Source organism: Rhincodon typus, chromosome 41 (assembly GCF_021869965.1).
Source record: "Rhincodon typus isolate 14 chromosome 41, sRhiTyp1.1, whole genome shotgun sequence".
In the NCBI taxonomy this organism is placed as follows: domain Eukaryota; kingdom Metazoa; phylum Chordata; class Chondrichthyes; order Orectolobiformes; family Rhincodontidae; genus Rhincodon; species Rhincodon typus.
In genome coordinates, this window is record NC_063372.1 from 9,620,442 (window position 1) to 9,642,357 (window position 21,916).

At 39.9% G+C, this 21,916-nt stretch overlaps 1 protein-coding gene across 4 annotated transcripts in view; it reads left to right on the top strand.

The window, feature by feature from the left end:
- The window catches only part of LOC109925260 (sodium channel protein type 8 subunit alpha-like), a 186,484-nt gene that overhangs the window by 26,169 nt on the left and 138,399 nt on the right, over window positions 1–21,916 (top strand). For all 4 annotated transcript variants that reach the window (XM_048618898.1, XM_048618899.1, XM_048618897.1 and 1 more), the window contains exon 3: window positions 12,945–13,063. In XM_048618898.1, the coding sequence (XP_048474855.1) occupies window positions 12,945–13,063 (119 nt within the window). The remainder of the gene's footprint in view (window positions 1–12,944; window positions 13,064–21,916) is intronic.

The following is a 21,916-nucleotide window of genomic DNA, read 5'->3' on the forward strand; positions in this document are numbered from 1 at the left end:
TCTATCCATCTTCTATCTGCCTCCCCCCTCTCTCCCTATTTATTTCAGAACCCCCTTCCCATCCCCCATTTCTGAAGAAGGGTCTAGGCCCGAAACATCAGCTTTCCTGCTCCTCTGATGCTGCTTGGCCTGCTGTGTTCATCCAGCTCTGCACCTTGTTGTCTCTGTTTGATATATAGTTCAGTGTGTAATCTTGAGTCTGGTTCCATTATCTTTCAAAATTAGGTAAGCTGTAGGTGAGCCATCCATCTCCAAAAATGTGAAGTTATCATATAAGTGTGAATTAAAACAGGAGATGCAAATTTCTTGATACCAATCCAGTAGCCTGGTTTTCATATCTTTAGATAAAATGGTAGCTTCACTGCAGACAGTTTCATTGATTCCAGATGGGTCTCCTGGACTTGCCCCAGTCTGTGGTGGCAGCCATTTTAGGTCAGTATTCGTCCTTTGTTTACAACCATTTTAGTCTGTGTAAGGTCTCTGGTATAGTAGTAGGATGATAGAGATTAAAATTTGCCCATCCATATTTACCACTATTATACCACGTACCAGAATTAAACAGGGCATTTGTGAGGCCACATTTGAACCACTATCTGCGGCTTTCTAAAGGAAGGTTTCAATTGTCCTTGGGGGAGTGCAATGTAGATTCAATAGACTGGTTCCTGGAATAAGGAATTGTCATTTGTGGAGAGATTGAATAGATTATGCCAATATTCCCTGGAGTTTAGGAGAATGGGATGTGAGTTAACTGAAACAAATCGCGCTGAATTTTCTTGACTCTGCATGCTCAACCCAGGAGAAAGTGTCTTAGAATTTTCATCCTGGAGTGATGGGCTTCCCTGGGGGTCAGGCTGGGCAACCCCAGAACAAGTGTGGACAGTGGGGAGGCCTGTTTCTTTGCACTAGCACAGTTAGAAATTAGAAAGAAGGTGATCAAATCATTGCTGTTAGAAGGGATTGTGCACTTTAATGAAATGTGATGAGATGAAATATCATGCAACACTAATTCAGTAATGAAAGCTCTTAGGCTTATGTCAGCAGGCAGAGCGAAATGGTAGGCAGTGATTCTTTTTTTGAAAACTCCAGACAGTTCTTTCAAAGATTTAAAGGGCAGGAATTTTAAATGCTTAGACACTTTTGTCAGTTCCTCTTGACAGTCTCTCTCAACAGTTCCAAATAACATATGTACTTTTTACACACAATCGTGTCAACTTTTAACAATCCCAAAGGCACTTCATTTCTCCAAATGGGGACCTGACGTCTCTGAAAAATGACAGTGTTTCAGACACACCCAAGTTCCCAAAATCACATGAATGGAAGCAACTACTTCAGGAAATGAGTGTTGCACAATTCCTGACCTACCCCACTTTCCTACTCTTGCAAAAATTGTAGGTGTTGAGGTAGGAGTGTGAGTTTTGATTTTTGGCCATTTGCATCCTTTCACACTTTGTGAAAATCCAGGTCATAAAATTCTTGAGGGTAAAATTGTCTTACTTGGTTAGAGAATCTGGAACATGGAGTCACAGTCTAAAACATGGGGTTGACTATTTAGGGCTGAGACTAGGAACTATTTCTTCACTCAAATTGTTGTGAGTCTGTGGACTTTTCTACCCCTAGATACTCAGCCATTGCATATATTCAAGACCAAGGTTGATTAATTTTAATAGGTATTAATGGATATGGGACAGGGTGGGTAGTAGGAGTTGAGGTACAAGACCAGTCATAATCTTGCCAAATGGGACAGCATCGAAGGGCCAAATTGTCAACTCCTCCTATTTCTTACATTATGATTGTATTGCATGAATATACTACACTTCCAAGGCATTTGTCTTTTTTGATAAATATTAAAATAATGAGCTACAAGTGAGTAGTAGGTGCTGACTAAGAATATGTACATCACCTTTAGATCCTGCTATCCAAAGAGAGAGTTACACATCTTCCACTTGATGAATGATGTTCCCTTACTGCCACAATAAATGGTTTTGATGCATTTTCCATCTCTCCCTATCATTAACTTGGAGAAGATTGCTCTCATCTCCAGTTATCTACATAGTTGGATGATGAGCCATCAACCAGAGTCATAGAATTGTTATGGTGCAGAAGGAAGCCGTTCGGCCCAAAACATGTTTGTTTATTCTCAGGGTATCATTGAGCAAGACTATTTTTACAGTAGTGCCAAGCAAATATTGCCCTTAAAAGAATTTCTTAAAGGACTGGTAGGCCTTAACATTTGGGCAACATTCTCTGCCCATTCTCTGGAAGGTTGACTGATTCACTGATGCTGTTTAGGACAATCTGCCATCCTTACCCAGTCTGACCTACATGTTACTACAGGCCCATAGCAATGTGGTTGACTCTTAACGAAACTTCTAAAATAGCCTGGTAAGCCACTCATTTCAAGGATTGTTAGGGATGGGCAAGAAATGTTAATGCCCACATCTCATTCTTTCTACTGTTTGGTTGGCAGTGTAGAATGGATGGTAATGTGTTCCCTGGATAAGGGTTTGCTAAATAACACTGATGAGAAGTCACTTTCTTGGGGCAGTGTGGTGTTATAGATTTTAATGGATTCCCTACATGTTTTGAATGCCAGTGTGTGATGGATAAGTTTAGAGTTGGGCCATTGGATGCAGTGCTTATTAAGCACCATTTTTTTCTCTATTATTTGCTTAAAAAGTGTAGTTTAAAGTAAGAGGAAATTTTAGGTTTATAACTTAAAACCACATTATCAACCGAGATCTTGATCCAAAGTCATGGCTCAGTGGTGTCTTTACTGTCAAAAGTTTTGAGTATATTTCTGTTTTGACATCTAGGATTCTTGAATCATTTTTGCATCATTCAGAAGTAGTAATTTATTCTGAAGAGAAAGCATGACATTTTGTGACACTGTCACCATTTATTTGATTTTCAACATGAAAGAATGGTTGAATGCTGCTGTTTGGTGGATGTTCAATGATGTTGTCATGGGAAGATGACACATTGAGCATTACTAAGAACTTGGATTTGAGTTTATCTTTTGATGAATGTGGATTGTGCTCTGGTGCAGTGCATGTGGAAGACTTTCTCATGGTCTCCCTGGTGAGCAATTTGGGGATGTAATGTTTTTGGTGTATTTTATGCACGAGATAGTCTGTGGCATGTGTTTAATGCACTGCTGACATCTCGTGACATAGTGTCCAATAACAGCAATTTATTTGGCACATTGGGAAGCTATTCACTTTAGAAACCAGGGGAAAGGGGAACATTTGTTTGTGTAGTGGTGCTATATAGTGGTGGGTAAGTTGTTGGAGGGTTTTCTGAGGGACAGGATCTGCATGTATTTGGAAAGGCAAGGATTGGTTAGGGATAGTCAACATGGCTTTGTATGTGGGAAATCATGTCTCACTAACTTAATTGAGTTTTTTGAAGAAGTGACGAAGAGCATTGATGGAGGCAGAGTGGTGAACATTGTCTATATGGACTTCAGCAAAGCATTCAACAAGGTTCCTCATGGTAGACTGGTTAGGAAGGTTAGATCACATGGAATACAGGGACAGCTAGCCATTTGGTTACAAAATTGGCTTGAAGATAGGAAACAGAGGGTAGTGGAGAGTTGTTTTACAGACTGGAAGCCTGTGACCAGCAGTGTACCACAAGGATTGTTGCTGGATCCACTGCTTTTTGTCATTTATATAAATGATTTGGATGTGAAAAAGGAGGAATGGTTAGTAAGTTTGCAGATGGCACCAAAATTCATGGTGTAGTGATCAATGAAGAAGGTTATCTCAGATGGGCCAATGGGCCGAGGAGTAGCAGACGGTGTTTAATTTAGGTAAATGTGAAATATTGTATTTTGGAAAGGCAAATCAAGGCAGGACTTAGAGACTTAATGGTAAGGTCCTGGAGAGTGTTGCCGACCAGAGAGACCTTGGTATTCAGGTTCATAGTTCCTTGAAGGTGGAGTCACAGGTAGACAGGTCGGTGAAGAAGGTGTTTGATACACTTGCCTTTATTGGTCAGTGCATTGAGTATAGGAGTTGGGAGGTCATGTTGCAGCTGTACAGGACATTGTTTAGGTCACTTTTGGAATACTGCATGCAATTCTGGTCTCCTTTCTATAGGAAAGATGTTAAACTTGAAAGAGTTCAGAAAAGATTTACAAGGATGTTGCCAGAGTTGGAGGGTTTGAGTGATAGGGAGAGGCTGGGGCTATTTTCCCTGGAGTGTCAGAGGCTGAGGGGTGACCTTATATAGGTTTATGAAATCATGAGGGGCATGGACAGAGTAAATAACCAAGTCTTTTTCCCAAGGTAGGGGAGTCCAAAACTAGAGGACCTGGGTTTAAGGTGAGAGGATAAAGATATAAAAGGAACCTGAGGGGCAACTTTTTCACACAGAGGGTAGTGCATGTATGGAATGAGCTGCCAGAGGAAGTGGTGGAGACTGGTACAATTACAACATTTAAAAGGCATCTGAATGGGTACATGAATAGGAAGGGTTTGGAGGGATATGGATCAAATGCTGGCAAATAGGACTAGATTAATTTAGGATATCTGGTTGGCATGGTCGAGTTGGACTGAAGGGTCTGTTTCCTTACTGTACAGTTCTATGAATCTGTGTAGACTTCATCGATTCCCTCGGAGAAATATTGTCACAGGTTGTTACCTGCTTGTCCCATGTGGGTTTCCACGTTGACATCATTGCCAAGTGCCATTGTGTAGCTCTTGACCCATGGTGCTGTCTGCTTCTAGGGAATCAGTATAGCCTGAGTGGTGCCACACAAGCTAACATTTTACTCCTGGATCTCTTCCCTGGCATACTGCTGCAATATCAACTGCTCATTGGGTATTTAGTGTATTTGCTTTTGGATCCTCTGCAAGCTATAATACCCCTCTCGTGAGAATCATGAAATAGGACAGACAGAAGAGGCCATTTGGCCCATGGAATCTATGGCGTTCTTTTGAAGAGCAATCCAGTCAGTCCCATTCTGTCAGTCTTTCTCCATGTCTCTTCAATTCCTTTTCTCCTTAAAAGTATTTGTCCAGTTTCCTTTTGGAGATAAAAACCGAAAGAACTGTGGATGCTGTAAATCAGGAACAAAAACAAAGTTGCTGGATAAACTCAGCAGGTCTGGCAGCATCTGTGAAGGAAAAAACAGAGTTAACGTTTCGGGTCCGGTGACCCTTCTTCCGAACTCCTTTTGGAGATGACGATTGATTCTTTATTGGGTTTCCTCATCAGGCAGTGCATTCCAAATACATTTCAAATTTTAACCATTCGTTGTGATTTTTTTCTCTCATGTAACCTCTGCTTCTTTTGCCAATCATCTTAAATCTATGCTCTCTGCCAAACAACCCTTTAGCCATATGAAAACTGTTTCTCTTTATTCACTCTTTAAAATATCTCGATTAAATCTGCTCTTAGCCAGATTTTCTAATCTTTCAACATCACTGCAACCCCACATTCGTTCAGCCATGATTCCAGTGAATCTTTCTGTACCTCCTTCCAAAGCCTTCAAACTTCCCTAAAGGGCAGTGCCCAGAAGTGCTGGCATATAGTGCTCCACTGTGTAGCAAACTCGTGTTTCATATAGGTTCAACGTAAACCCTTGCCTTTGTTCTGGGGAGGTAATGGCCTAGTGGCATTATTACTAGACTATTAATCCAGACACCCAGCTCTCTATTTATAAAGCCCAGAATCCCCAATGTTTTATTACCCCATCTTGGCACCTTCAAAGATCTGTTCATAAACACTCCCAGATCTCTCTGTTCATGAACCCTCTTTAAAATTGCACTCTTTCAAATGTATTTTCTTCCTTCAAATAAACTTTGAATGCATTAGGTGGGGAGGGTCCAAGGGGAGGGGTAAGCTGGGGATGCGTAACTGCTAATGTGCAGGTTTAAAACAAGATTCAGATTTGAAAACTACCAGGAAGCTTTGCCTATTGTATATTATGTCCCAGTTGCCTTTCGCTCCTGTTTATGCCAATTGACGTTGGCTTCCAATCTTCCAACACCTCAAATTTAAAATGTAGATTCTTCTGTTTAAATCCCTCCATTTGCTGCATCATTGGCAACTTTTCCTTGAGCTGCCTGACCTCTCGCTCAACACTATTGCTTGCCTGAGCTCTGCATGTAAAATATCCTGCAATCACCTCCTTCAAACTCATGACTTTGATCACAAGTTTATTTGATCTTTCTAATGTCTCCTCTTTGAAATCTATGAAATGGATTGAGACTTCTTTTTCTACATTAAAAGTTTAACAGTGAAATTAATTTCTTTTTTGAATTTGTAAATATTTTTGAACTTAATTTAAGAGTGAGATGAGGGGGGATTTCTTCTCTCGGAGGGTTGAGAGTCTTTGGAACTCCTTGCCACAGAGAGCTGTGGGGGCAGAGTCCTTGTGTATATTTAAGGCTGAGAAAGTTAGATTCTCGATCAGTTGGGGAATAAAGGGTTACAGGGCAAAGCACAGGAAAGTAAACATGAGGAAAGTTGGATCAGCCATGGACCTTTTGAATGGTGGAGCAGGCCCACTCCAGTTCCTGTTTCTTATAGTCTTATTATAAAGAATAAACAGATTTCTTGTCTCTCCCTGTTAATATCGATGCCGTTGCATTTTATATGTTTATGTGTGGCAATAAACTCCCAGACTTTGCTGAGTATGCAATTCTCACATTTGGATTATTGAGATATCATGGTGGTGTTGTCGCGTTCTCCAAATGTTACTTCTTGTGTCTCAGAAATTAAAAGTGTAAGAGGCTTCTTTTTCTGGCATTGCATTTCTTTTCATATTGAGTTTTGGACTCAAGTAGGTATGACTTGTGCTTTGTTTGTCACCATTGGAAGGTAGAAGATTTCTCCCTGGGATATAACCCTGTGACTATCTTAGGTTAAACTTATTTGTGAAAGCATTGCTATATTCTCAGCGATGACAGGAAATCATTTCACAGACCAGCAGCTCAGTGCTAGCCTATAAGTTAATGGGTGTAAGACTTTTGGGTTCGGGAGCTAAAGGTATCTAAGATTCTTCAGAATTCATTTTAAGATTGCTAATTCAGAAGGAGCAATTTGGATTTGATGCATTTAGGAAAAGCATATGACCTGTGACAGCAATGTGTAGTTCACTGATACCAGAGGATGTCTGTGTTGATCTAAGTAGCTTATGAAGGCAGCATCCAGCTCTCCAGCTGAAGTGTTAGGGAATTCTTCACTCAGTCGTCTTCCATCTTCCACTTGAAAAAGACAGTTGGCTGATGAGGACTGTTTCCCCCACCCCCTCAACTGGCCATCTCCCAGCTTGAAGTCAGTTCATTTTTAATTTATTGCCATACTGAGGGTTTGCTAGTCCTTATCAGACACTCATAGATTAAAGAGTACATAAGGCACCATCCACCAACATAGATGCATGAACCAAGAGACCCTGACATTTCCTGGGACTGTTTATGTGTATTTCCAGAGAGAGGAAGAAACTTATTCTGCTGAGGTGGTCTTCTACGCCTATTGATCCCTTTTGCATATTTCCATCCTTATCGTAAAATGCACCATTTATGAAAAGGAATAATTGGCAAAGAAATGATAATTAGATGCCTTTCCTGTCAAGTCTTATTCTTTGAGAATATGATGCCATGGACTTCTCTGTATTTGCAGTACCTTGCTCTCAAGGCTGTTTATGTGTGAAACTTCATGGTAAGGGTACGCAGGGTTTTTAAAATGATGTCCTCAACTGGCACACACATTAACACATGCTCAGAACAAAGGTTATTTAGTAACTATTAGATTTAAGAATGCTATGTGTATTTTTGTTTTTATTGTTTTCTTCCTCCCAGTCTCTGGGTAGATGTTGCCATTTGTAATGTTGCTAGTGTTGTGCCTAAGAGCAGATAATTCACTACAAGCCGAAAATCCAACCTGAGACTATAAGAGACCTGTGTTGTTTTAAGTTGGTAGGATATCATTGAGTCATGAGAACAAGCAGCCCTGTAGCCTAGTGAGATCTGACTTGCATAATATGTGGTTGGTACTCTCTCACAAGATGCTTTGGGAATCTTGCCTTTTCTGCCGTTGTTATGGAGAGTGTAACACAGAGGGCTTAAGCTTTGGTTTGTGGGGTTAAGTATAAATTTACTTGAGTTCCATGGTAATTGAACATCAAGGCTCATCCAGCTGAATGAACCCTACAGTGGGTACAGTTTATGGGCAATCTAGCAGTTTTTCTTGTGTTTTAAACAATATGAAGCAAAATATACTGTTTAAGGGAAATTGTGGAAATTAACTTTTTTTGTATTGCGCAGTGTCAAATATCTTTAAATCTTTGATCCTGAATAAGGTAGGTGAGGTCTAGAAAAGTCAATCTGACATTTCTGCAACTCTGTAACATGATGGGATACAGGTGTTTCTATCAGCTTCAAAGGAAAATGTAATAAACATTTCTGATTCCAAAATTCTCACTGTACAAACTGAATCCTACATATTAACTGGTGAGATCACACTCATTAAATAAGTGAGAATGACCATTACTTCACGCATGATTTATTTTGTCTGTTTGCCAGCTTCCATCACACACTGTCTCTCGTCACCTATATCAGAGGTGCAGTCGTGTGCTGGGCACAGTCATAGGAGTTGCCAACCCACCAGTAGCTGGCCCACATTGCCAGTCCTGAGAGATGGTAGGCTTTGAGGTGGGTAAAGGGGATCATCACAGCCAAGCCTGATTTTGTGCTCCAACATTCACGTAGTATGTGCACGTTTCAAGCCGCAGTCAATGCTCAGCGTTCAGGGAAATGATTGCTGTATAGTGGCGCTAAGGCCAGTCATTACAGTTCTACTGCCAGAAACTGATTCAAGCAAGGCTAGGAAATCAAACCTGGGATCTTTTTGGTTTGTATGGCTCATTGGAACAATGAGCAATGTACATAACAATTGAACCATTGGGAGAAGGATTTGACAAATTCAAATCTAATCCTATTTTCCCAATCGAGAGCACTGTACGCTGACTTTTTTGCCTTTGCATTCAGGTTAAAGGTGATCTTGGAAAATATCAGTCATTCAGCTTGGCTCACTTGGTAGCACTTTCCCTCTGAATGGAAGATTGTGGATTCAGGACCCTCTTCAGGCCTTGAGCACATAATCTAAGCTGAAATTTTAGTGCTGTGCTGTCAGACAAGCCAACTGTTGGAAGAAGTGCTCAATCATGACCCCAGTTTGCTTGTGCTATAGGTGGGCATTAAAGAACCTGTGGCACCATTTTAAAACAGTGGGCAGTCTGTGGGTAAACAGTCCCTGATGCTACCAAAACCAGATCGCACTTCTAAAGATCTTGCTGTGCGCAAAATAGCTGCTGCATTCGGCTATATAACACACTTCCAAGGTACCGAGATGCGATACAAATGCAAATCATTTTCTTGCTGTGAAATTTGATATCTTTTGACGCTCTGCAATCATTGTATGTAAGGAATTCCGGCCAAAAGATTTTTGGAAATCGAAACCCCCTTGTGGAAAATTTATTGCATTAAATACAAATTAAATTCTCTGATGCATTCACAGTGCGGCGCTATGTTGTGCATGTTCATGAGAAAGCCAACCTTGCCTTTTCCTTTCCGTTCCAAAAATCTGAATTTATACGAGACTTCATGTACACTGATCTGTTTTTATTTGGAGAAGTCAAGCTGAAGGGTCTGTTGCTTTAAGGTAGCAACAAGGTTGTGGGAAGACAAAACAAAGGGGAAACCAGAGCCTGAATTTAATTAAAAAGTACTCGTTAAGTTATATTTAGCTTGAGTTTTGAAAGGTTTTGGCTAGTAGGAGGGAGCAAAGGCTGAGAGCAGAGTGGGGTTCTGCAATTTTGAGGGGCTGCTGAAGAGTGAGAACAAGTAGAGCAGATAATTTGAATGTGGATTTCAGGAGTGACGATGACAGTTTAAGGTAGTGGCACATTTATATTTCAGGAAATAAAGTAATTCTATAATCAGAACAGTGGCTGTTATAGGGACATTAACAAAGAAATAAAAAGACGCTATATGAGAGTGAAGGACTGTCTATCAAGTAACACACCTTTTCAATCTTGTTGTTAATTTGGTTTTTAAATACAGTATGGGATACAGTTTCTAGAATTCACTCTCCCTTTTTCTGTAGCCTTTGTGGAGCAGTGTACATAGCAATTGCCAGTCACCAGTGCCAGCTCTTCAAGAGGTGTTGCTCCCCTGGGGTAACATTTTATTACAGTAGCCTGTGTTTCTGACATTGAAAGGGTAATTTGACATGCCATGTTGTACATTACTTATAATTGATCAGTAATATTTAAAAGTTCATCTTGAGGCTCTCCTAATAGTATGTGAGGAAATTGTTAATGCATTCAGGCTGCTGTGCAAAATGGCTGCAAATGGCACTTGGGATTGATGTTTACCAAACTAATATTTTTTTCTCCCCGCCCAACATATGGGATGTTGATCAATATCTAATGCACCCGCTACTGTGTCGGCACTTTGTCTGTCACTGGCAGAATACTTCAACCATAAGCAATATGGTGCCACGTGAGCACTGGAGTGTTAGAAGGGCAGAGGGTGGGCTTTTGGCTTGAGATTAAGGTTTGCTTTATCGCTAATGAAATTTCAGTGAAAGCCTTCATAACTAGGACAGTTCCAAAATAAGGGGCACAAAAGAGATTTGGTGTCTGTATGTTACTTTATCAGGCACACGACTCACAAATTTGAGCTGTTTGGCTGAAAATGGATGGGTGACATCCCTGGAGTTATGTTAGATATTATGCTTAATAGTACCACACAGTTGACTGGGATAATGATGCTGATTGCAAGCAATGTTACTTTTAGAACTCTGTATTGTAGGTTAGCCATCTTTTGCTCAATTTGAAGCTGGATGTGAGGTGACCTTTCTTTGTTTTAAAAATAATGCGCACAAGTGAATCAGCTATGATAATATGCAAATATGGAATGGCCTGCTTCTTGTGCGCAAATGCAAAAAAATAGATCGCTATTGCACCTGTCGCCAATTTTCAAAGTGCAGCATTGGAAAAATGGCCTGTGACTGTTTAGTTTGATGTTTCACAAAATTATTGAATGACTAGCTCCCCTTAAAAATGAACTGACTAGTTCAAAGCCTGACGAATGGTCATGCTGATGCACAGTGATGGATTTCAAGGTAACTAAAGCAATGCATATAAAGACGTAAGTAATTAAATTGAACCACTTTAATTGCCCATGGTATTATTTTGATGAAATGCTGTACCAAATTGATAAAGGTTGCTGAACAAACTACATCACAATATAGCTTCAATTTGAACAAATTCAAAATCTTTCTGATGGCTTTTGTAAATAATTTTATGACTTTGGAATTATTCTTAATAACATGAAAATGTGCAAAAGATAATGAGCTGTTTCAAATTGCAAATATTGATTGATTCCATCAACTATATTTTTCAAATGGCAAGGAATTGATGGCTGCATGTTTTCAGCCATGTTAATGCTTGAGCATCTTAACATCTTGCAATTAGAATTAATTATTGCAACCATTTTCTATGTAGTGGGAAACCCAGTTTTCTCCAAGGTGTATGCCCACAGCATGAGAGCACCCATGATTTAGCTGTAATTGACACACTGCAGTTAATGGTGATTGTTTCTCCTGTTCTGGGAAACTCCTGATGCAAGCTGCTGCAGTAATGGGTACCCTTCTTGAGTTTTTTGCAGGATAAAGATAGCAGCGGTCTGTGTTTGGATGTCCATACCTGGTTGGTAAATGACTGATACTGGCACTGAATGCCTCAATTGAGGTGTTCCATTTACTACCTCGAACATGCTTTGCTGTGTTGAGCACAAAAGCATGAATGCTCCCTCCCAAATAAAAGTTGAAGTTTATTTACAGAAAAAGCTGTGGAGCATTGCCTGTCACTTCCATATGGAAATTAGTCCTTCTCAATCCCACAAAGATCACTTGAACTAAATTGGGACTAATTGGTCCCTGTTAATGTGGAAATGTTCATTTACGCCCTTCATAAGGTTTCACAAGCATGTAATTTATAAGAATTCAGCAGACCTTTATCAACCTAGGTGTAATATTTGATACCACAATTGTGTGTGAAGCCTTTACACAGGAGGTGCTCAACATTGGGAACAGATTGGCAGGAAGGATTGTTGAAGCTAAGACATCAGACTTGTTTTAATTTTTAAAAAAATCACTGAGATACTGTAATGGAGAGACAGTACGTTTAGAATTCTGGAAGGACGAGATCAAAAAGCAAGAAAAATCTTTTTCATCCAAAGCAATTTTGAAAATTCAATGGGATGCAATTCTGCTAACGTTATAGTTTTCATCTTTGGATATTGTCTTGTAATCCTTCTTATACATAAAGTTGCTGACCATGAAACTTCTCACAGTTAACATGATGGTAAAATGAGCTTTAAATCTAGAATTAAACATACAGTTGTGGTATGAAAGAATATTTTTTCTCTGTTTGAATTGATTCTGTATGTGAAGGGCACCTACACAACCTGTTTGCATTGCTGGCACTTCTGAGTTATGTTTGTGTCCCTCTGCTTGTACGATAAGTTCTTTACTTAGCATTTCAACACCGAGAGTCTACGATTCACTTAACCTTTTCTCTGTATTGAACTAATATCCATCTTTGTTCATGTCCAAGATCCCCCTCTGCTGTGCATTAAGCCTTGTGAATTTAGTATTAACTTGTTTCCAATTCACATTACGATTCTCAATGCAAGTTTGACATTGTCCCATGTCATATTCAACAAAGTACTTCTTACTTCTCTTTGAAAATGTTTGTTGATGCAACACATTGGAAGTATCACGGAACTAGCCATTAGAAATGTTTTCTTCAGCTTTCTGCAAGCTGTCCATTGAAGTAACATTTACTGACTTATCTACTGCATGAAAATGTGTTGAACATTTTATGTTTGCAATCTGTGTAACAATTTTTCCTCTTTTTCTCCTCACAGACCTTTATAGTACTAAACAGAGGAAAAGCTATCTTCCGATTTAGTGCCACACCTGCCATGTACATTTTAGGCCCTTTGAATCCACTGAGGAGATACGCTATTAAAATTTTGATACATTCATATCCTTTTTAGTGTATTATATGGTGCTTTTCTTTTATGTTAGTGGATGATAATCCAGCAGTCTTGAACATACTGTGTTGTGCTTTCCATCATCGTATCTTTATATCAGCAAATTAAATGCAAAGTCAGGTTGCTTGCAATTTGTTGCCAAACCCAAATTTGTGATAATCATGCAGTAAGTATTGGTCCATCTAATCTCTTCTATTCAAGTAAGGTGACTTGCAGATTCCACCACCCCCGCCCCATGTCTGCTATGCAGTACATATCAAACAATTTTCCACTATATAGTGCTATGATGTTTTAGCATGTAATGTGTTTTAGCAGTGTTAATATTAATATAGTGACCAATTTCAGCAAATCTAATTGTATCTCGTGCAAGATGACAGAAGGTAGAGAGAACTTCGCTGGCATAGGTTTTATATTTCTTGACAGACTGACATTACTTGAGTGGTTTAACCATGAGTGGCCTATGGACAAGATTACTTGGCTTTTGTAATGTATTCTTCCTATACTGCATTATCGAAGTTAATTTAGTGAAGGTGAATGAAATATTTAATGGTGTATATTATTGCTTTGTGGTTTGTTTCCAGTAAAGTTCAAAACAGTGAGAGTTAATCAGTGTGTCACATGGTTTGGATTTAGAATGGTTATATTTTTAACGTCCTCTTAAAAACAAATACTCAGAAGAAAAATAGTTTCAGGAATTGGGACAGAGCATTGGGGTATAGTTACTCTGGACATTCTGTGAAGTGGTGTTGTAAATGTATTCAAAGAAAATCTTTATGGCCTTCCTGCATATAGCAATCTAACGAATTCTTCATCCCTGTTATGGCACCTGCCTTAAATATGAAATATGTATGATTCAAGTAATATTAATGAACAATATTCTTAACATGCCTTCATAACATTGACAATAATGACTGTCTGTGTGGAATGCTGGAACAATCCCAGATCAAATACTATAAACAATTGTATGCAGTATCTTGTCCATCTTTCAATGCACATTTTCCTCATCTTTCTTTTTCATTCAAGCTTTCCGTGATTTATTCCAGTTGTTGCTGTTTGCTTTGCTCTTGTGCTTTCAAATTGAGCTGTTCAAATATTTGAATATCCAACCAGGACCAAACCACCTCAAATATACAAGTACAAATGGGGCTGAGTTTTATGACCAAGTTCTGCAGGCTAAAAAAGCCTCATGCGGACGTCACTGCTCCACTAAATAAGTTCTGCTGGAGAAGAATGTAGCAATCTTCATCACCCGCTTTCTCCCCTGTTGAAACTAACTCAGTTCTGAAAGTTCTGATGGCTGTTTTGTATAACATTTCACTCTCCAGTCTATCACTTCATGATGTGGTGTGACGAGTGCAGGGACAAAAACATTCCCTTTCAATTTAACAACAGCAGAGTGAGTGGGCAGGCAGCATTGCAGCTTGCTTGTCACATGCTGTGTGGCACACCCGCTTTGTTCAATATAGGGATGAGTACACATGTAAGCCTAATGTGTGATCAAATCGACAAAAAAAACTTTGCCCTTCCGAAAATAACAAACCATGCCAAAAGCTGGAGATAAATCACATGGGGTTGTTTCGTTCAGATCAGAGGAGGCTGAGGAGAGATTAATTGAGGTTTGGGTAGAGTAGAGAGGAAGAATCTATTTTCCTTAGCGAAGAGGTCAATAATCAGAGGCATAGATTTAAAGTAACTGGAAAAGGATTAGAAGGAGTTCAAGTGAATTTTTTTCACCTGAAGGGTGGTGGGCCTCTGGAACTCATTAACTGTGTTACAACAGGGAATGGCCAAACCCCTCTGATAGTTAAATCAAAACACAAGCCCCGATCTGTTATGATGGAATTAGAGGTTCCCTTCTAATAATTACCCCCGAGACACCCAAAGATGCTCGCTTTTCCCCTCGTAATCCATTAAAAGAGTAGTTAAAACAAAGAAAATCCCAGATCTCCTCTTTACAAGTAACAAGAAACAATTTATTTATTTAACCCCACAAGGGACGAATTAACAAAATTACTAACAAACTGACAATTCCCCCTTCGACTACTAACTACTCCCTAACTGGTCTAAATTCTACTGAATACTGTTTAAATAAAGACAAGTCCCACAAATATAAACCCAATTAATAAGAAACAATAAATTATAACTTTATCTCTCCAAGTTAGCACAGACTGTCTTCTGGAATATTCTGTCGCCTCCGGTCTTTTCACAAATGCCTTTGTACCGCTGATTCTCTGTAATTTCTCCTGTGAGGACTTTGAGCTAAAATGCTGTGGTACTTTTGATTAATTAGATGGGCTTTCTCTGAGAGCTGAATGGTGCTGACTCTGGCAGGTGGCAGTTGGAAGTTGGCAGTTGTCTCTCTCTTTCAGATGGCAGTTGGCTCTCCCCGATTTTCCAAATGCCCTCATCTTATATATCTGTAATGACAGTCAAATTCTTACAATATGATGCGTTTCAGGTTGTCAACATCATCAGATTTAAATTCAATTGGCTTTCTGTATCTAGGTGCTTTCTTTAAATTAATTGACCAAATTCAAACTTGTTGAGTTGGAAAAAATGCTGCTTGGCTGTTCTATACAAAATATTTCCATTTGGGCACTCTCTGTGCACCTGAATTTATAAACTTCCAAGCACAGATAAAGCACAAGCTCTTAAAGGGACCAAGGCACTTTTTTCTCCACGATCATTTTTACCAACAAATTCCAACTTCCTGCCTTCCAACTCATGAATACTCTACCCAAATTTGTAACAACTTGAAAGGGTGATAGAAGCAGGCACCCTCATTAAATTAAAAGCTTGTTGATAACATCTGCTGCATTCTCATATAATACTTTGCTTAACGTTAAGACTAATGGAGGAAGGACAGATGATACCCTTGTGCCCTTAAATGCAAATCCAAACGCATTAATTAGAAACAAAGTTATCACTCTGTTACCCATAATAAACAGATGCAATCTGTCCTCTTAGTTGGTGTCTAGCAGTTTTTCTTTCATTCAAATAAAAACCCTGTTCGTACAGAAATAATTGATTCTTTTATGTTTAGAAAAGATACAAATTCATGCATTATATTTTAAGTTGCAAACACCAGTCAGCCAGACAACTTCAAACAAACTGTATTGTGCATTAGCTTTTTCACGAGTCAGTCACATTCACCATAGTCCAAAAGGGGACCCAGCATTGCCTGTGCATTGTTGGAGTTGGTTTTGAACTGCAGTAAAAATGTAATCCATTCTCCACATGTTGTAGTTAATTTTATTTGCCAATATGAATGGTATGTATTTGCAAAATATTTCCATATTTAACTTTTAATTTCCTGGAACTATTTTTTCTGGCTAAAATTTGTGTTGAGAATGTTCAATGTATAGACATTCTAAGTCAACAGGTTTTAGGAACAGTAGGACTATACAGGATCTAAACGTGTTCAAGTCTATCTCGACAGTCTCAAAGTTTGAAATAAAACATGCATTTCTTCATCTTTCACATCAATTTTAATTGAAATCTCTGACACTGTCTCTTCTTGAATTTGCTGATGCTATTCCTTTACCATCCCCAGAAACGCAGCGGGGAGAAATAGTATTTGATACTACATCCAATTTTCCGACTCCATTGGCTTGTTAGATTTGTCCGATAGCTTGCTTTTTCCATTTGAAGTGAGACAAGACCTGAGCCAAGAAATAATTCTACTTATAGGAGACTTGATTCTATGTTGATTCACTCTTTCAGCATTGACTTTGCCTTGTGCTTGCACAATTGGAATCCATTTATAGGCTGTTTGACTTAAAAATTCTATCGTTGTTACATTCAGTTGGACAGGGCACACACAGAATCAGTACACATTTGCCTTGGTCTTGATACTTAGACTGGTAACAAATCCTTTGCTGTAGCAAGTATTCCAGCAATGAAGTAATCCATTCTTTGATCTCCTTGTGCTTCATGTATCTTTAGCCGAGTGACAGCCTTAATATTTGGAACCAGTGAACTGTCTGTCATTTGATCCCCATCAAAGCTGTGTAGGTATTAATCAAATGATTTTGTACTTCTGTTTATCAGATAGCACATTAATTTGTATTTTCTGAGACAGCAGTGGTAACTGTTTATCTCAAAATTTGGCAAGCAGTTGACTCATTTGAGTATCAAATAATTGTATAGCCTAATTTGGGTCCTTTTCCTAAATTAGCCACTTTTTCAACTGCATAGGGTAAAATAGATTGAACAACCTGCCATGCTCACTAACTCCTGCGATATGCTATGACATTCTTCCTAATTGTCCAACTTCAACATTAGTGGTGCTGAAGTAAATAGATGATAATAAAAAGTAACTTTTCATTCTAACAGTAAGAGATTGGGTTTCTGCACAAACCTAGTAAGGCCAAGTCAATTGTTTACCGTCAAGAAGGTCTTGGGATTGTATTTTTCACCCAGTGTGCATAATCTTTTCTAGACTGCTTCCCCATTTTATGTTTTGTCTCTTAGGACTAGTCTAGGATCTAATATTCTTGTGTTCACTCACCTTAGCAAAAATTCAGATGTGAGCAAACGGGATGTTGGAAGAGAAGCAAATGACAGGGTATTTTCCTGGTCTTTTTCCAGGATAATCTGCTCACACTGCATATTTGAAATCCAGGTGGATTGGAGCCACATCTGTGCAGGAATCCTCTTGAATTTTCATCCATTTAAATTAGTGGAACGAAATGAGGAGGGCTTCTTTGCACAGAAAGGTTCTGACCTGCCCCAGTTTCTGATACTTGCAAACAGGTGATCCAGGAAAATCTCCTCTTTATTATTAATCCTCTGAGCATTCCTATTTCTCAAAGGACTTTGAGATAAAAAGACCAATTTAACCCTTAGATTCATTAGAGCGCAGAAGTAGGCCATTGATCCATTGGATCCATGCTGGCCCTCCTCAGTAGTGATTTATATACTGCCCTCTCTCCCCACATCCCTGCACATTCCTCCTCCCCAGATATGTTTATTTAGATGTGCATATAGTCATTCAATGATGAACTTCAGCATTGTGTTGCAAAGTTGTATTGGCCAGTCAGACCTAAGCAGATGTGGTGAGTTGCATGTAGGGTCTGATACCACTTTAACAGTGAGACAAGTGAATAAGTTAGAAGGGCTTTGTCCTGAAGTGCAATGACAGTTAACTGTAATGAAAGAGGAGCTGATGGTGGTTCTTTAGCATAGAATATACACAACAGTTATCCCCAGGCATTGGTATACCACAGCAAAGTCTATTGCTTGGGCCTTGTGAAGAAATCAAAAGTAAGTTGGCTTGTGGTCCCCAGCTATGCTCGCACTTGGGTGAAGCCACAGATACCTGGAGGGACAGTCCTCCAAGAGGACCGTGATGTCTTCAACTTTTGTGCTGTGGGGACCTTTGCAATTCTAGCATTTTCTCCAGAAAAGTTGTTTTTTCCCCCTATGTACTGCATCACACTATGTACTTAGCTACCTAAACTTCAACAAGATACAATTGGAGAGCAATAGGAACATAAAATGTCCCAAAGCCCATTTCTTCTAACCTGTAATTAAGCACAATTCCTTCCTTTTACTTTTTTGTCCCACCTGCAGTTTAGTCCATTTGAAAGGTTTGCCGAGGTTTCTAAAAGATGTACTAAGATGCTTCAGATTGCTTGTTTTATTTCTTTCTTTCTGCGTATATTTACAGTCACAGAACCACCATGTGCTTACCCTTCTTGTGTGCTTTGTGTGTTTTGTTTGGATTTTCCATGACTGCTCTATTTTCTTCCCAATGAAATAATGACTGATTTGTAAGATATATTGTAAAAGTGAAATTATTTTAAATTTTCACTGTCGCAGGATGCATGCTTTGAATATGTTTTGCTCCCACTTGTGCATTGTATATGTCTTTGTGTTACTGTAGCTGCAACCAACTGTTAAATCCTCCCTTGTTAAAACAAGTAGCACTGGTGAATGGCTATATGCCAATTAGTGAGCTGCAAAGGATGCAAGATTGCAATGCCCAATGTTGTACGACTAGCCATGAAAGACCTGCACCATTGCAACAAGTCCTTGGTGCAGCTGCTGTGGGCTGTGCTTTCAGAGGTGGTACTTACTGCACTTTGTGCAGACCTGTGTGGTGATACACTGGCATAAATGCCAGCTTGGCTCACTGACCAAGCAGTGGGCATTTAAGTTCCAGAGTCATCTTGTTGTTTAACACTATTCTTCAAGTGAGTTGAGAGTGTTGGCAAGCAATAACTAGAGCAGCAATGCTAACCTGCAAGAAGATGCCCCTGTTGTTTGTATTGCTGGCTCACATGATGTATCCACTGCAGATACCTCAAATGTTGCAGTGTCTTTTATGGCAAGAGCTGTGTTCCATAAGAATTCCTGGACATCCCATTCTACCTTTGATGTGCAGTGATGCAAATGGCTCATGCGTATGAAGCTGGTGCTGTACCAATATCCACTTTGAGAAGGAGACCAGTTTCCTCCTGACTTGGGGTGGGTGGGGAGTACAGTTCAACACATTGGGTCTGTGCCCCATACTAAATGGCCTCTCATAAAAACATAGAAAATCAGAGCAGGAGTGGGCCATTTGGCCCTTCAATTCCGCTGTACCATTCAATATTATCATGGCTGATCAACGAACTTAGCACCTGTTCCCGCTTTCTCCCCATATCCTTTGATTCCTTTAGCCATAAGAACTATATCTAAATCCTCCTTGAAAACATTCAGTGTTTTGACCTCAACCACTTACTGTGACAGAGAATTCCACAGACTCGCCACTGTCTGGGTCAAGACATTTCTTCTCATCTCAGTTCTAAATGGCCTACCCTGTATCCTTAGACTGTGACCCCTGTTTCAGGATTTCCCAGTCATCGGGAACATCATCCACCTGCCTTGACCCTGTGTAGTCCTGTTAGAATTTTATAGGTTTCTACTAGATCCCCATCATTCTTCTAAACTCCAGTGAAACTGCTCCTAATTGACGCAGTCACTGTTCATACATCAGCCCTGCCATCCCAGGAATCAGTCTGGTAAACCCTTGCTGCACTCCTTTCATAACCAGAACATCCTTCCTCTGGTAAGGAGATCAAAACTGCCCACAATACTCCAGCTATGGTCTCACGAAGACCTTGTACAATTGCAGCAAGACATCCATGCTCCTGTACTTGAATCATCTTGCTGTGAAGGCCAACAAACCATTTACCTTCTTCACTGCCTGTGCTTCTGCAATGCTAACTTTCAGTGACTAGTGTACAAGGACACCCAGGTCTAACTGCACCTCCTCCTTTTCCAATCTATCACTGTTCAGATAATAAGCTGCCTTCCTGGTTTGCTGTTTTCTCATCGACCATTATTGCTCACCTTGACTATGGTATCTCATGGTTTTCGATATCTACTTTTCCCATAGTGTGTACATATGTGCTGGTGCCCATCCAAGATGGGTTGGTCAAGGTGAATGAGCAGGTATGCGGTGGAACCAGTTGTCCACTGAATCACCTTTGTTCTTTCAAGTGACTAAATGGTACCTGCTGAATAAATGTGCACACCTGTGCATTTATCTGCTACATTGTTATTTTCTGCCTGATTATTTAAGTGCACGATGGAGATTTTTTTGTGTTTCAAGGAACATACAATTTAAATGAAAAACCATGGGCGTGATTTACATGTAGGGGTTGGAACCTGACCTCCAAATACTTCTTGGGTATAAGTTTGTACTGCAGCTGTGTTGTCCTTTTTTGAATACATGTGTCCCATTTGAGCCAAATGTGTGCTTTGGTGCCTTATTCATAGCTCTGAGTACCCAGGGGTTGGGAAATGCCTGCTGGGCACAGGTGACAAACGCAGATGGCAGCCATGTTGGAGCCTGCCACTGCCTTGCTGAAGAAAGCAAAGCAGCACTTCAGAGTACCAGCAGCTTTCCTGGGCTTCTGCCTGATTTGAAGTTGACATTTGTGCAGTAATTCCCACTGTTGCCTCAGAGATTGTGCTCCCAGCTGAAACTGCTGTCCTACACCCCCAACCTGTGGCTCAAGTGGCAGAGCGGTAGTGTCACTACCCTTGAATAAGGCGGCCCAGGTTGAAGTTCCATCTGTTCCAGAGGTGTGTCTTAGATTGATTGTTTGGTTTGGTGATTTGCACTTTGAAAATTCCCTTCTTAACCTCCTGGCCCATTAGCAAGCTCCTCAAAGAGCTTAATGGGCTGTTAATTGACTGTAAGTGGGGTTGCCATCTCCCACCATGTTGAGAATTAGTTTGCGTTCTGGAGGCAGTGAAGCCCAGTGCCAGATTTTCAACTTGTGCCCACACCCCTTCTCTATCCCATTGGCAGGTGGAAGTTAAATCCTATAGAAATGATTGGGATTCACCATTCGTTTCATGTCAGCTCAAGTGGCTACATAATATGTTGCAAATCCATAATGTGACACATGTTTGTTAATAGCTGGATCACCACCATTTGCTGTAATGTGCCAGTTTGATACGTGCCGTGTCTCTGAAATGCGTAAATTAGGGGATAACACCTATCGAAGGGTATCCTTGATGAATGGGCAGGCATGCGATCTTTGCATGCACCTCAAAGCTGCCAGCTCCAGTTTAACATGAATGAAGAAAACAGTTCAGTTTGCAGAATTCTATCTTGTGGAGACAGAAGAACAAGAGTACTCCTCCATCTCTTCAGGAGTCTCGATCTCACTTCTCCCATTGCTCCCTCACAGATCTTGAGCAATTTAAGCACACAGTCTAACATTGAAGCCTTTATTTGTGGTCAAGAGCTTCTGGAGGCATAAATAGTCTCAGCAATCTGCTCCAAAGTTTAATCACTTGGAGATAACAAGAACTGCAGATGCTGGAGTCAGAGCCAATACAGT